Raw genomic sequence first — 13,958 nt, 5'->3', positions numbered from 1 at the left:
AATCTTTCTGCCTAAGGATCATATGGATTCATCAACAGGGACTCGCAAAGAAGTCACCAACTTAGGAATTGACTTTTTGTAATGAGGATCAGTCATACGAATGATGCAAATATAAAATTCGTATAGTGGGGTGAGTCACAATTTCAAACCCAAAAAATGACATTTCTCTGGCTTTGCATCATTCGTATGACTGATCCTCATTACCAAAAAGTCAATTCCTAAGTTGGTGACTTCTGTGCGAGTCCCTGTTGAATCCATAGGATCCTTAGGCAGAAAGATTAGGTAATGAGTTTAGCCAAAAACTCACTATACACGCACATGAAATGAAGAGCCCCATCTAAGTGACAGGACCGACCACAGTAATTCCGACTAATCCATTAGCTCAGTTGGTAGAGCATCCGAAATGTATTCGGGGGATGTGGGTTCGAGTCCCGCATGGGTCACTTTTCATTTCATTTACTACAAAATAAATAAAAATTCGTATAGTGGGGTGAGTCACAATTTCAAACCCAAAAAATTTATTTGATGAAATTTGTTCTTGTCAACGAAGAAAGCCGACCACACAAACCAAACCAGGATAATAAAAGTTCTACACTGGCGCCAGAGAGATATTCAGAGAGAGATTCAGAGGCCAAGAGATCTTATTCAGATACCCTGTTTTAGTATAGAACTATGGGAAATAAATTTTGTCGTAGCTGCATCACAAACTACAGACGTTACATAAATTCTGTAAATTGAAGGAATCAAAGTGCAAGAACTATCTCGAAGTCACGAGATATGGAAACTGATTAACCATTCGATCTCAAATCTACAGATGAGGTATGATTACAACTTTACCCACCTGTTCTACAGGTATCTCCATTATATCCAGGAGCACACTGGCATTCAAATCCATTATTGATAGCTTTGCAGGTGGCTCCATTCAAACACGGCTGAGACTCGCAAGCACCTTAAAATGACAAAGGTAGAAACCGATTGGCTTAGATTTAGTTTAACAAACGGTGAGTCCCAATAAAGATTTGTGTGTCGGGACTATTAAATATTAGGGAAGATACTGGGATTATGCATTTACATGGATTTTCACAACAAATTGTCTGAATGAGAACAAAAAAAGTTAATTGACATTATGGACAAGTTGCGATGGGTTTGATTTCTCATACCACAGGGCGAATTTCTGCTCTAACTACGGCCATCACTGATATTTTTGCCTACAAAATGGTGAGACTTACCACAGTCTTTTTCATCGGAAAGATCCCCGCAGTTGTCAAAACCGTCACACTGCATATCATTCCCGACGCATATTTTGTTGTCACACAAGAAGTTTGGATCACATTTGTTAGTCTCTGTTTAACAGGAACAAAGTAAACAGACGTTTTGAGACAATAATAGAAAACGAAAATAAAAATTGAAAAAAATGTTTCCGACCGCTCTTTATTTACAAGCAAACAGACTCAAACAGCATTGATTCAGCATAAACGTTCATTAACAATCATTTTAGTTTTCAAGATAAGTTGAAGGCACATACGGATCAAAGGAGAGTAAGTTCCCGAACTGACTCATGAAGGGTACAAAGACATACGACCACAAGAAATGAGTACGAAAACCGAGAAGGTAGCATGTATAATTCTGCCATAATGTTCCTAACATTATAACGATTGTTGTGAAATGTTCCAGGAGAATTTTTTATTCCTTTCCAGTCTTCCGGCCTCTTCCCCGCGATATGACATTATATAGTAGAACGATATATGAACGTGCCACCGCACGATAAAGTGTACACTGTGTGGCTATGAGAGCCAAGGGGAAGTTTGTCTCTGATTTTGAGTGACAACTTGACTATGCTATTATTTGTGAAAAGCGCGATACAGTTAAAACTCGATTGTCAAAATTAATCACAGCAAATGAAAGTCTAAACTGAACACATGCAAGTTATTTACCTGTACGATAGGACTGCCAGTAACGTATTGCAAAACCTTCATTTCCGATCTTGAATGGTACAATTGAAAACATTATTTTCAAATCGAACTTGTTTGTGTAATTATGCTTGGAAAGATTGTCGCATATCAAGTGTAATGCGCGTCCCTTGTCGTCGGTTACAGCGATATACCAGCTTTTTGTGGACACTTTACAGGTATCTATGCATACAAATGCGTATGTTTTGAAGAGAGAGAGAGAGAGAGAGAGAGAGAGAGAGAGAGAGAGAGAGAGAGAGAGAGAGAGTTATTAAATCAAATGGTGCCTCGACAGCTGCGATTGAAAACAACCTTATGTATCGTGGCCGTGAATGTTTACTTTATTCAAGGTTAAGTTGTTGTCCAAGAAACAACACAAGTGTTTGTTGAACGTGTATGGTGTCTCTTTGTTTAATTCCAGTTTGACTTGCTCGTTATTACCTGTTGTGAACAGATCAACTTCTTCAAAGATCAGGTGCAAGGTATCAAAACCCTCCAGTTTATTGATGCTTAAATCACAGATAGAGTTCTGTTGGCGCTCTAGTACGGAAGGATATCCCGGATGAGAGAGGATAAAACCGCCAACGGATCGTACATTTGAATCCCCACAAACTGAAAGAAAGATAGTAAAAACTTCACTCATCACTTCCATACTCTACAATTTATTCACGAGCTTTTCTGTTTGTTGCTGACCTGAGCCGTCGTAAACCCAGAGACAGGATTTGGAAGTTTTCTGAGGTTTTCCAAAGTCATTCATTGAATCATACTGTTTTCGCTTTGTCTTTTGCGATAAATGCGAAAAGGGGGAGTCTTACCAGAGTGATTTCTCTTCTCGAGAGAATTGACGCTTTCGTACTTTGCTTTGAATCCCTTAGCATGTTTGTCGGCATCACTTATGAACCGTAGGAAAAGACTTGGACCGGAGGAGTATATGGTGTCAGGTAGGAGAGAGCCGCACATTTCAGGAGACAGCAGCTTGCCGCGGACGTTCTCTCCGTCATAAACTACGACGTAGTCCTTGGAGCAGTCGTGTGAATTCTCGATATTAAAGTACAAAAATTGAAGCTGAAAACACGAGAAGAATGGGATTTAAGTATTAATTTTGCAGACTATATTGCGTTACATGTATTTCAGTATTGATTTCAACAGAAACGTGCAGTCGTCTATCCGTCGATTTGTTTTAGTTCCCACGGACAACGTCCGGGGGATTTATGGATTTGGTCGCGTCAGTGCGTGCGTGCGTTCACGCAAATTTTTCAGAGATGCCTGGAGTTCAAACTTAGTACAAGCATTACTCCCTATTTCATACATATGCAAGTAGATTTGTTCAGTAATACATTCCAATATGGCCGCATGATGGCCATTTTGTTTCTTGTATTTGATGTCTATAGTCAATACTCAGACAGGTTTTGACCTATGTCTTTGAAACTTGACACCAGGACAACCACTGTAACTTACATGTGGACGTAAAATATTTTAGCAACGTGATCCAATATGGCTGCCGGAAGGCCATATTTGTTTTTGTTGATGGTCTTTTTGTGAATAAAAATGAGCTACAATATGACAAGTCCTGTTGTTGTTATTGTTGTATTGAATAAAAGTTGACAGCAAGAACGGATTTCAGCTTTCGAAGTTTGCAAGGGAATTACTCCGAATCTGATTCTAAAATTTCCTGACTTTCAGCATGACAGTTCAAAAAACCATGTGTTAAAATGTGTTGTATACAGTTTTGTAAAATGTAAATTTGGTTTTTTTTTTATATTGTTATTCAATATAAGTGGATTACAGGGACGTCAGCCGATTTTCTTGCAGGGAAACTTCTTGAAATACTACGATGAAATTTGCTGAATCTTAGTACAAATTCGAAACCATTTTCGATAAAGCCGATAAGGAGTCCTGTATTTCTCTTTGTGTCCAGTACTTTCAGGTCACGTTTTACTATTGTACTTGTAAAACTGAGCTCAATACATTGACAGGTCAACATTTTGGAAAAATTTACAATACGTTCAGACATATTCCATCCGAGGAACTTCTAGATATGCCAACCATATCCACCTTTATCACAAAGCAACACTCAGACTTCATATTACCACATTGCAACCATCGATCGCATACCCAACTATTTGTCAAATTTAGCTAACTAATTCTATATATGCATAAGACATCAATTGCACATAGGCATCAATACAACTTCATCTCCAATATGTTTGGTCTCTTTTGACAAGATCACTTCACCATCATTTCTGTCAGTGGTTTCCAAATTCATTAACCAAGTGGGGACTATGTCATTGACAGTGATTGGTTATACGTGCTTTTCCGAAGACTGTTCCGTGTGTTGCGGTTACCATGGCAGAGAGAGAGAGAGAGAGAGAGAGAGAGAGAGAGAGAGAGAGAGAGAGAGAGAGGAGAGAGAGAGAGAGAGAGGAGGAGAGAGAGAGAGAGCGAGTGAAAGTCAAGACATAATTATGAAAAAATCGCAGTGATGGAGTTTACGTCTGGCGGCTGAAGTGACTAATTTTCACTTGACTGAGTGTTTCATACATTACCTTAATTATTTTGTGTTTATCGCGGGTTGTGATATTGTAAGAGCAGTCCAAATTGTCCGGGTAGGCGCGTTCGTCATAATTTGGAGAAGTAAAAGTACCGTTGTTGCCTGAAAGGTTGTGGGTACACGGTGAAGTGGTAGCCAGTCGTGACGTTCCAAATGACGTCACTCTCATCTCAGCCAACCAGAGCATCGATAGTACAAACGTACAACTTGAAAGCTTCTTCAGTTTTTTCGGCTGCATTGTATTTCTCGATTGCTTTATTTCTTAGTGATGACTGATAGCAACTGTCAAAATGAAAGCAAACAGGAAGATAAAATGTCAGTTAGCAATTATGTTTCAACTATTACTAGAGTTACTCTTCCCTCGCAATGTTAAACTGTGCCTGCCATCTTCTACGATTATACCATTGACGTTTCCCTCAACATTGCAGGGCTTTGTAAATACGGCAGAATGCAAATTCAGTTGATGACTATACCTGAAATATCCTATAATCAAATATTGGAATCCAAATATAGTCAGAGTGAATATGTCATTTTTGCATGTATGATTTAATATGTGTTTTTTTCGGTAGTAAAGCTCCAAACATTAGAACAGTAATTGATGTGTGATGAAATAGAACAGTATTATTATACACCTGCGTCTGTAAGCTATGGAGTTTTCCCGTACAGTAAATTTCATTATATTACCATGCCCTGCCCGTCGCATTTTGATTGGGCGAGCTGAACCACGTGACTGACCACAAATACACAATAATGGTTTGTTTACATGCCCGTGAATATGAATAATAAGATAAACAACTAAAAGTATCGTAACTTTACAGCTCAAACGTAAATCATAATCAATCACAAAATAAAATGGAGCACTTTGTGTAGGTCAAGTTGAGATACTTTTTTCTGAAAACATCTCCGGATTTGCCAATTTTTACAGCGTGCGTGACAGTGCGTCGCGCTTTGCTCAGTTTCTGGGGCCCAGTTGTCGTTCGCTCCTGAAATTTTCGGAAATTTTGACGGTTTTCTTGGGTTCGCTGATAATATAATGGAAATAACAGACTCCGCTCTGACCATCAACGTTTATTTATGGGCGCGGGCTCGAGGAAAGCCAAATTAACGGGCTCGGCAAGCCTCGCCCGTTAATTTTTGGCTTTCCTCTCGCCCTTGCCCACAAATAAATACTTCTAAACATTCAGTACTTCACCATGTTAGTAGTGGTGAATCAAAAACCTGCGAATTTGGGTGAAATTATGCTGCCGACCAACAATTTCTATCACATACGCTGCGCTTCGCGGGTTTGAAATTTCGTTCTGTGCGCTTAGCGGACGCACTGAACGCGTTCTCAGTTTGCTCGCGATCGCTCAGTGCTGTGAGGGATGGGCACATCCGAAAAACGCTTTAATTTAGACTTTTTCGCGGTAAAATTGGACCAAAAAGGTGTATAATGATAAGGTTATTAGTACAGGCATATGAGAATAGTCAAACAGAGAGAAAAGATGGGGTCACCCTGCTTGATTTTCTAATTTTTCACATTCTAATCGTAAAATAACACAAGAGTAAAACTTGTGCAGTAAAGACACTAATTTATATATAAAAATGTGTGACTGAATGCAATTATTTATTTTCTACCAAATTGATCTTCCAGTATGGTCAATTTTGAGCAGCATCTAAGTCATATATATCTCGTACTTTTGAAAAAAAAATTTGGTAGGTCATCGTGCTCAGTTTTTCACAATTTGGCAAAATGTAGCCAGGAATTCGCAATTTGCATACTCTCTTATGATCGTCATCTTGTGTGCTCTTCAGCAAGTGTCATTAACCTGGGCAGAGTTGGCTTAACTCAAATCGGCTTATACTGATAAATCCAAAAAATCCACTGATGTGTTTCAAAAAGGATTATTTTAAGAACTTGCCTAAGGAATATGGCTCTACACACTGCTAATAACAGGTAGTGTTGAACACCTGTGAGTTGAACTGCCTAATACATGTCTATTTTTTATTGCATGCATCCCTTATAAAGTATGCAGCTATATGATAATTGGAGTGGGGACTTGAATAATTTTGATCATATAGACGAGGGGGTTAAAGTGTTTGAGGGTACTGAGGGGGGTTCTGAAAAAATAAAATTTCAACCGCGATTCTTCCGGCATCCTCCACTCTAACTGTTATTTGTGAACGCAGCCAAACTATTATTATCAATCTCGTCAATGAGGCGAGATATCGTCAATATCACGTCTGAAAAATAGAAAGAGAGAGAGAGAGAGAGCTATCAGGCATATAAACGAGTACAAAGGCTAAGAATGCTGGGCTTTGATATTAGAGCGTCTGCTGTGTCAACAACTGGATGCAAAAATAACCAGTTTGTAGACTTGACAATTTTGATGGAGCAAGTTCTGGAAATGATTTCCAGTAGGCCTACTTAGATATATTCATGTCACCAGATGATAAGAGTTTATTGTAAAACTGTGATTTGGATTTGAAAATGAGATTTTTGACTCTGTTTCTTACGTGTCTATATTCTGAGAAGCAGCATGTCCTTTTGGCTGTGTCACGTAGTTTTATTAATTTTAATATCTCTTATCATATACCTAGATTCACGTGCCCATGTAAACCTATGGGAAAAGGCGCTCTTACAGGTGTGTAATAAGTTGCCGTATCACGCCCAGGCACACTTTGCCCAAATAAGGTATTGTGCGCGCTTTTTCGAACTTTTTCGTTGTCGTTGCTACGCGCGTTGCTATCTACGTACATTCCATTCGAAAACACGTCAGCGCGAGATTCGAACCCGTGTCTATGCGCTTCGCTCGTAGTTTTGAAGCAAATTGTAGACAGTTCCGATCCAAATTGGTTTAAAACAAGTGCTTGATAGTCTCCTCTCAATGTTTTGCTGAGAAAGTGTATTTTAACGAGCAGGATCAACTACTCATCTGTGCTCATTCTGTAGTTACATTGTCGTCCGCATAGAACAAGCTCGTGACGCGTTCCACAACAGAACAAATGACAACATCGTACATATCAATCCGCAAAGTTGCGTGGCTCATGTTTTTTTAATTTACGCCCATAACTTTAACAAAATTTTATTGATAAATACTGAAACATATCACAACCGTTCAATAAGGTATATGATAAAACCTTTACGGCCCAGATACTGGTTTTGCGGACCTAGGTCGTACGGCGTACGGGCCCTCGCACGCTCGGGCCCTTCCGCCGTACAACCTCGGTCCGCAAAACCCGTATCAGGGCCGTAAAGATTATTATTGCAGTGCAGGCTATCAGTACAGACCACTTCTCTCACCTCCACTTGACAAAAATGGTATGAATACATTAGGTAGGAATACCATACTACATATCAACAGGAAACAACGACCTGCTAATTAGTTTTCTCACGTGATTTTCACGAAACTTGATGTGATGCTCCTCGTCTAACTTTTGGACCCCCTGCGAAACTTTCTGATGTTAAAAGTGATTATTTGGGATCATTATAATAGGGTGAATAATAATCTTGTGCGGTGGTTTCAATCGGGCTCGAACTCTCAACGTACGGTACCCAATCACCTGGCAGAGAAGCCACAGACAAAACCGCTCGGCCAAATCCCCAATCCCAAAAATGAACACGGGATTTCGTTGTAATTGGAACTCTTAGCACAGGGAACTTGACAATCTGGTCGCTGTTTATGCTGCTATTTGCTAATAACATTGAACAACCCCGATTTCTTGAACCTTATATCCAATTATCATAATTTAAACTTTGCACATACATACAACAGAACACCATAACAAGTATGCATCCATAAGTGTAAGCATCGGGGTGACATGCATCGAATAGAGGACTGGCTGACGGAGTAAACATAGGAAGGAGTGTAGCCGTCAGGAAGCCCTGTACTCGTTGAACCTCGGCCCAATGCCTACACATATAGTTGCCCAAAAAATATGGCTTTCCATCTAATGTTTTGCAACTTATCAATAAGATTAGTCGAAAGCAACAACGATTCATTTTTTTTAACTTTACTAATATTTAACAGCATAAAAAACCTAACGACAACCAGATTACCAAGTTCTCCGTGCTCGAACCCTGACTATGGAAACACAAACAGGTTAAATACTCGGCATCTAAAGCTAATACTGCAAATAATAGGGTCGGTAACATAAGGATATGAACAGGCAGCCAAGCACTCAGTGAGCAAACGAATACCATATATAAATGAGCAGTCCAATGCAACCATGGTCTAGCTTACCAGACTGAATGAGAAGTATACGCTGCGTTATGCCTTGAATCCGACTTACAAAGACTTTACACATGAATCCTGTTCTAATCTGGTCATACAATTTACGAACAAATATTTGACAACAATACTCAACCCTTTGAGAGCCAAAATCAATTTTTGTCACCTTTACAGAATATATCGCAGTCAAATTTTTTTCAGATATTTGCCAAAATTTTGACAAAGAACTGTAGCCAAGGAAATGTTATTTCCATTTGGTCCAAAATTGTCAAAAAAATACAGAAAAATTCATTAAAAAATGGTAAAATGTTGCACTAAAATTTTAAATGGAAAAATCACAGCTCTCAAAGGGTAAACATGTCAATGTCTAGCGTGAACCCAGTATCACTTACTCATACACACTTATCAAAGTACTTCAAACTTATCTAGCGTGTTATTTGCTCTCGGAAATATGACATGTGAGAGCTGTGTTACAGTAAAGTAAGCGTTGGAGTTAAATCATACAGATATTAGAAAGTGCAGTACATGATTGTAACTGAAAGGGATACTAACCTGTTACACTGGGTTTCCAATGAGGAACTGGTGGTCTAACAATGACCGGGGCCTTTTCTTAGCCACGCGGGCAATTAATATGTCAAAAATACCCGCAGCAGAGGCATGTGATTATGACCGGATGCCGACTGCCATAAATTTGTAATCCTGTTTTTATTGAGGAGGGAAAGCCCGTCTATAATTCTAGAATAACGTCAGAGAAGGAAGTACAAACTCTTTCTGAAGGAAAATTTGGATCTGTAGATAGGTAAATGATGGGGTTTAAGGTTGAGTATTCGGAGAAAACCGGTTCTCCGCTACTCTCTGTACATATGACTATGTTGATATTGATGGATTGGATTAAATTGTCAAAAAATTAGTAATAGTATTTTACTTTGACGTTATGTTTTGGACTCGGCACATCTTTACAGCGTTGTAACAATACCCTACTGAGAACTGAGTGTTTTTATCGTAATCGCCAACGTTCAAAGTATATTGACTTTAAAATAGAGTAGAAAAAGCATTCTTCAAATGATACACCTTAATAAGTCATCTTTGGATCCATTCAAATCACAGTTTGTCTTAGGGACCGTCTCAGATTGTCGCAGAAGTTCAAAAAGCGAAATTTATTCGTTTAGGGGGGGGGAGGGGGTTTGACCTCCATTCAATTAGTGAACTTCACTGTCGCACTTTTATTTTGTGATCACAAGTTTTCGTGTGTTCATTTTAAATTAAAGAAAAACTGCACACTCGTGCCAACAAATTTGTAACTGTTTCCATCTCGCTTGTGCCCCAAACACAATTTACCGATAGGAACATTGTATCCTAAACATTTCATTCATCAAGTATACAAAGACAAAAAGTATCATTTTTTTTAAATGTGCTATTTATAAGCGTCTGCTCTAACCACTAGATGTCTTTATTCTCACTTGTTATGCACCTGGTCATAGTCGTTTCAATATGATTGAACATGCCTGGGTGCCCTTGTCAAAGTTTCTCGCTTATTTACCGCCCCTACCAAGTACAAATTGCGTGTTCACAAAGACAAAGAACAGCACAAGAGATGCAAAAAGGGAAAGTAAAATAAAATGAAACTTTTATGCGGTAAAATGCCCTGTTAGTACTCAAATCTGATCGATTACTTTAATTGTAATGTGGCAAGGGGAATACGTCTTTAGTAGCTATAGCAAAATGCAACATTGTACTCTCAGGCAGACATGAACATTTCGCACTTTTGAAGTTTCGTTTAGGGGAGGGGGGAGGGGGTTTTGATCTAAACGAAGAAATTTCGTTTCTTGAACTTCTACGACAATCTGAGACGGTCCCTTACAAAAACACTTTTGTTATTTAATTCATGATTGCTGGAAATGACGCTGAGTACAATCTTTCTGAAATAATATACTGAAAGCAATTCGGAAATATTTGCGGCAATTTATGTTATTCGCTTTTGGAAGTAGAACATGGTAGTGTGTTACAGTAAAATGGACGCTGGAGTTATATCATACAGACATTATATAGAAAGTGCAGCATATGATTGTAACTGGCTAGTCCTGTCTCAAAATGATCTACTGTTTATGTCCTGGACACATACCGGACACAGTGATTGGTGTTTGCGGTCCCATAAGGTCCGCTTACAGCTCACTGATTGGCTGGACCCTTTCTCTAAGGTCTCATAACCATTCAATGTTAGTGTCACGGCCCTGTGATTGGTTGTCCTGTGTCCTTGTGTTAACCTCGTTCTGTAGTGTTTGCTGCCTCGTAATGGAGTGCCCCAACTTCCTGGATACCGTTGTTGTAACCAGTCATTAAAAGTGTTTGCACCTGGCACGCGGTTTGATCACAACGTATAAAGACAAAGCAGAAGGCCGAGTTCGCCTGAGAAGCATTCACTTGTTCAAAAAATGCGTGTCTTTGTCAAATACTTGTTAGCAACGGTATAGTTTTTCGGTGATATTTTGACGGTCGCTGGTGTGAACTAAAGTCTCTTCTTTGTAACTTTGCTCTAAACAGACAGAAATTCTGGACAATATCTAACATATCGGCTGTTCACCAATAGGGTTTGTGCACCATGTAAAACCTATGCAATATAAGGGGCCGTTATCAATTTCCGAGCATGCCAACAGCATACCGTGAATAACAATATACCAGCTTGCTCTTGCAAATCCACCTCTCTGATTGGTTCAGATACGAAAAAACCCGTAGTATTATTCGTGATGTACCACGGTTGGAACACCACAGATGGTACGCTGCTAGCTATATCAAGCATTGCTGAATTATCGTTCACTTTTGGTTGGGGAAGCAACAATTAGACTATAAGTGTAAATTACGCACATAGTACACAAGTTGTAATAGTTGATATTCTCATTGCGATATTTCAATCCATTTTTGCTCAACCGTACAGTACTTAAACAATATCTACGAAATCATCACCAACTGACTCAAAACAGTACGCCTGTTTAGATTACCTTTGCCTTGTTTTGAATGCCATTAATATTTTTTCATAAGGAAATCGAATATCAGTAAATTAACCACATCGATAGCTCTCCGTCCAAAATAATGACATTTACAGCATTGCTATTGGACATCTCATTTTTATGATTAACCGGTGACATTAGTCGTATTCAAAATTTCGCAAGCTTCTTCGCTATACGGCAGTTATGATTGTTATAATCACGCGCATCAGGTGTCTAAACACTGTAAGCATTGTTAGTGTTGTGCAATCGGTTCGTACCTAATTTATTTCCACATGGCACAAATTTCATCACTTGGCCAAACGTTTCCAAATGCACACAAGAATATGCTTATTTTGCTCTACCGGCCTCATCAAAATATTACTATTGAAAGGCGGAGTTGCTGAATATCAAGCGCGCAGAGCAGAATAAAACACCAAATTTAATGACTTCATGTCTCTTCGTCGTTGTCGTCGTCACGTCGCGGTCAAACAAGCCAGGAACAAACATCCTGAATGCCTACCACTCAGCGGTTACTACAACTGTTTCCAGGAAGTACACGGGACACTACATAATGAGGTGGCGAACATTACAAAACGAGGCTAGCACAGGGAAGGAGGCAGCCAATCATAGTGCCGTGAACTGAATATTACACTGGAATGAGATCTAAGAGAAAGGGTCCAGCCAATGAGTGGGCTGTGAGCGGACTTTATAGGACCCATATACCCATCACTGTGACCGGTACATATGTCTCGGACCTTACTTTTGAAACAGGACGAATGGGACACTAACCTCATGCTGGGTTTCCAATGAGGAAGTGGTGATCTAAAAATGAACGACGCCTTTTCTTAGCCACGCGGGAATCAACATGTCAAAAATATCCGCAGCAGAGGCATGCCATTATGACAGGAAGCCGACTGCGATAAAATTGCAATCCTGTTTTTATTGAGGAGAGAAAGCCCGTCTATAATTCTAGAATAACGTCAGAGAAGAAAGTATAAACTTTTTCTGAAGGAAAATTTACCTGTAGACTGGTAAATGGAGTTAAAGGTTGAGTATTCGGAGAAAACCGGTTCTCCGCTACTCCCTGTACATATGACCATGTTGATATTGATGAATTGAATAAAATTGTCAACAATAGTAATACTCCTTACACAAATACAGGGATAATGTTTAGAAAGTGAATGCATGGCAGTAAATCGTGCTTTTTTGGAGAAGAAACAAAAATAAGAAAATATAAAAAACATTCAGAAAAAAGTGTCCAAAATGACATCAAATCAGTTCCAGCAATCGTTATCATTCAAGGCAAGTAAATCACCAGGTCCAAGAAACATTTTAAAAAAACCTGACAAAATCAAGAGCGCAATTATCTCGAACCACTAGTAACAGGTGTCATGTGTTCGGAATGGGTAAGCTTACTCTGCTATCATGCTACTCCCGTCAAGATTGAACTAATCCGACAAAGTATAATTGTGCGGTAATTCAGCTAGCTGCCAAATTACTGTTGAGAGTCAAAGTCAGGAATGCTGTCTCTCATCATTTGAGTAACAGATTTGTCATATTTGGATATAAGATCTCCATATTACCATAGAACGTCTAACCTACTTTGTGGTAAGACCTGTCTCACTTGCTTTCAGACAGATCAAGGTATGACGCTGAGCTCACATTTTCTGTTGTTTCTTTTATTTCTAATTCATCTGGATAGTATGATTGAGCTAATTAGAAATACTAGGATTGTTCAAAGTAATCAGATCATCAGCATATCTGTGATTGTTATTCAAACATTTTGCAACTCTCTTACATCCAGAAGAAGTACAAGGAGACAGCCGTTGTACCTTAAACTCCCTGGAGGTGTGTGCCTGATGATTGAGTTTTTTATTTTCCTTTTATGTTATGTTTTGTTTCGTTTTTAAATTTTACACAAAGGCCTGGCAATACTTTACTGTGAACTGAGTGTCTTTATCGTAATCACCAACGTTCAAAGTATATTGTACTGTAAAATACAAGTATAGAAACAGCATTCTTCAAATGATACACCGTAATAAGTCATCTTTGGATCCATTCAAATCACAGTTTGTCTTACAACAACACTTTTGTTATCTAATTCACGATTGCTGGAAATGACGCTGAATAAAATGTTTCTGAAATAATATATTGAAAACAATGCGGAGATATTTACGGCAGTATTGCGGGATTTTAGGGAAAAACACATTGAGTAGAAGCAAACGAAACAATATATTTATGTTTTCCAGCTATTTTAGTATTG

General features: G+C 38.9%; 1 protein-coding gene across 1 annotated transcript in view; it reads right to left on the bottom strand.

The window, feature by feature from the left end:
* LOC139134453 (uncharacterized) overlaps positions 1 to 12,489 on the bottom strand; it is a 37,015-nt gene extending 24,526 nt beyond the window's left edge. Inside the window, exons 1-7 of the mRNA XM_070701314.1 lie at positions 12,485 to 12,489; positions 4,680 to 4,782; positions 2,765 to 3,014; positions 2,391 to 2,561; positions 1,935 to 2,132; positions 1,230 to 1,343; positions 842 to 949 (exon numbers count right to left, since the gene is read on the bottom strand). Coding sequence (XP_070557415.1) covers positions 842 to 949; positions 1,230 to 1,343; positions 1,935 to 2,132; positions 2,391 to 2,561; positions 2,765 to 3,014; positions 4,680 to 4,782; positions 12,485 to 12,489 — 949 coding nt within the window. The remainder of the gene's footprint in view (positions 1 to 841; positions 950 to 1,229; positions 1,344 to 1,934; positions 2,133 to 2,390; positions 2,562 to 2,764; positions 3,015 to 4,679; positions 4,783 to 12,484) is intronic.
* Between the last annotated feature and the right edge of the window lie 1,469 nt (positions 12,490 to 13,958).

The sequence above is a fragment of the Ptychodera flava genome, chromosome 6 (assembly GCF_041260155.1).
Source record: "Ptychodera flava strain L36383 chromosome 6, AS_Pfla_20210202, whole genome shotgun sequence".
In the NCBI taxonomy this organism is placed as follows: Eukaryota; Metazoa; Hemichordata; class Enteropneusta; family Ptychoderidae; genus Ptychodera; species Ptychodera flava.
The sequence above is the reverse complement of the archived record's forward strand: the minus strand, read 5'-3'. Positions and strand labels throughout refer to the sequence as shown.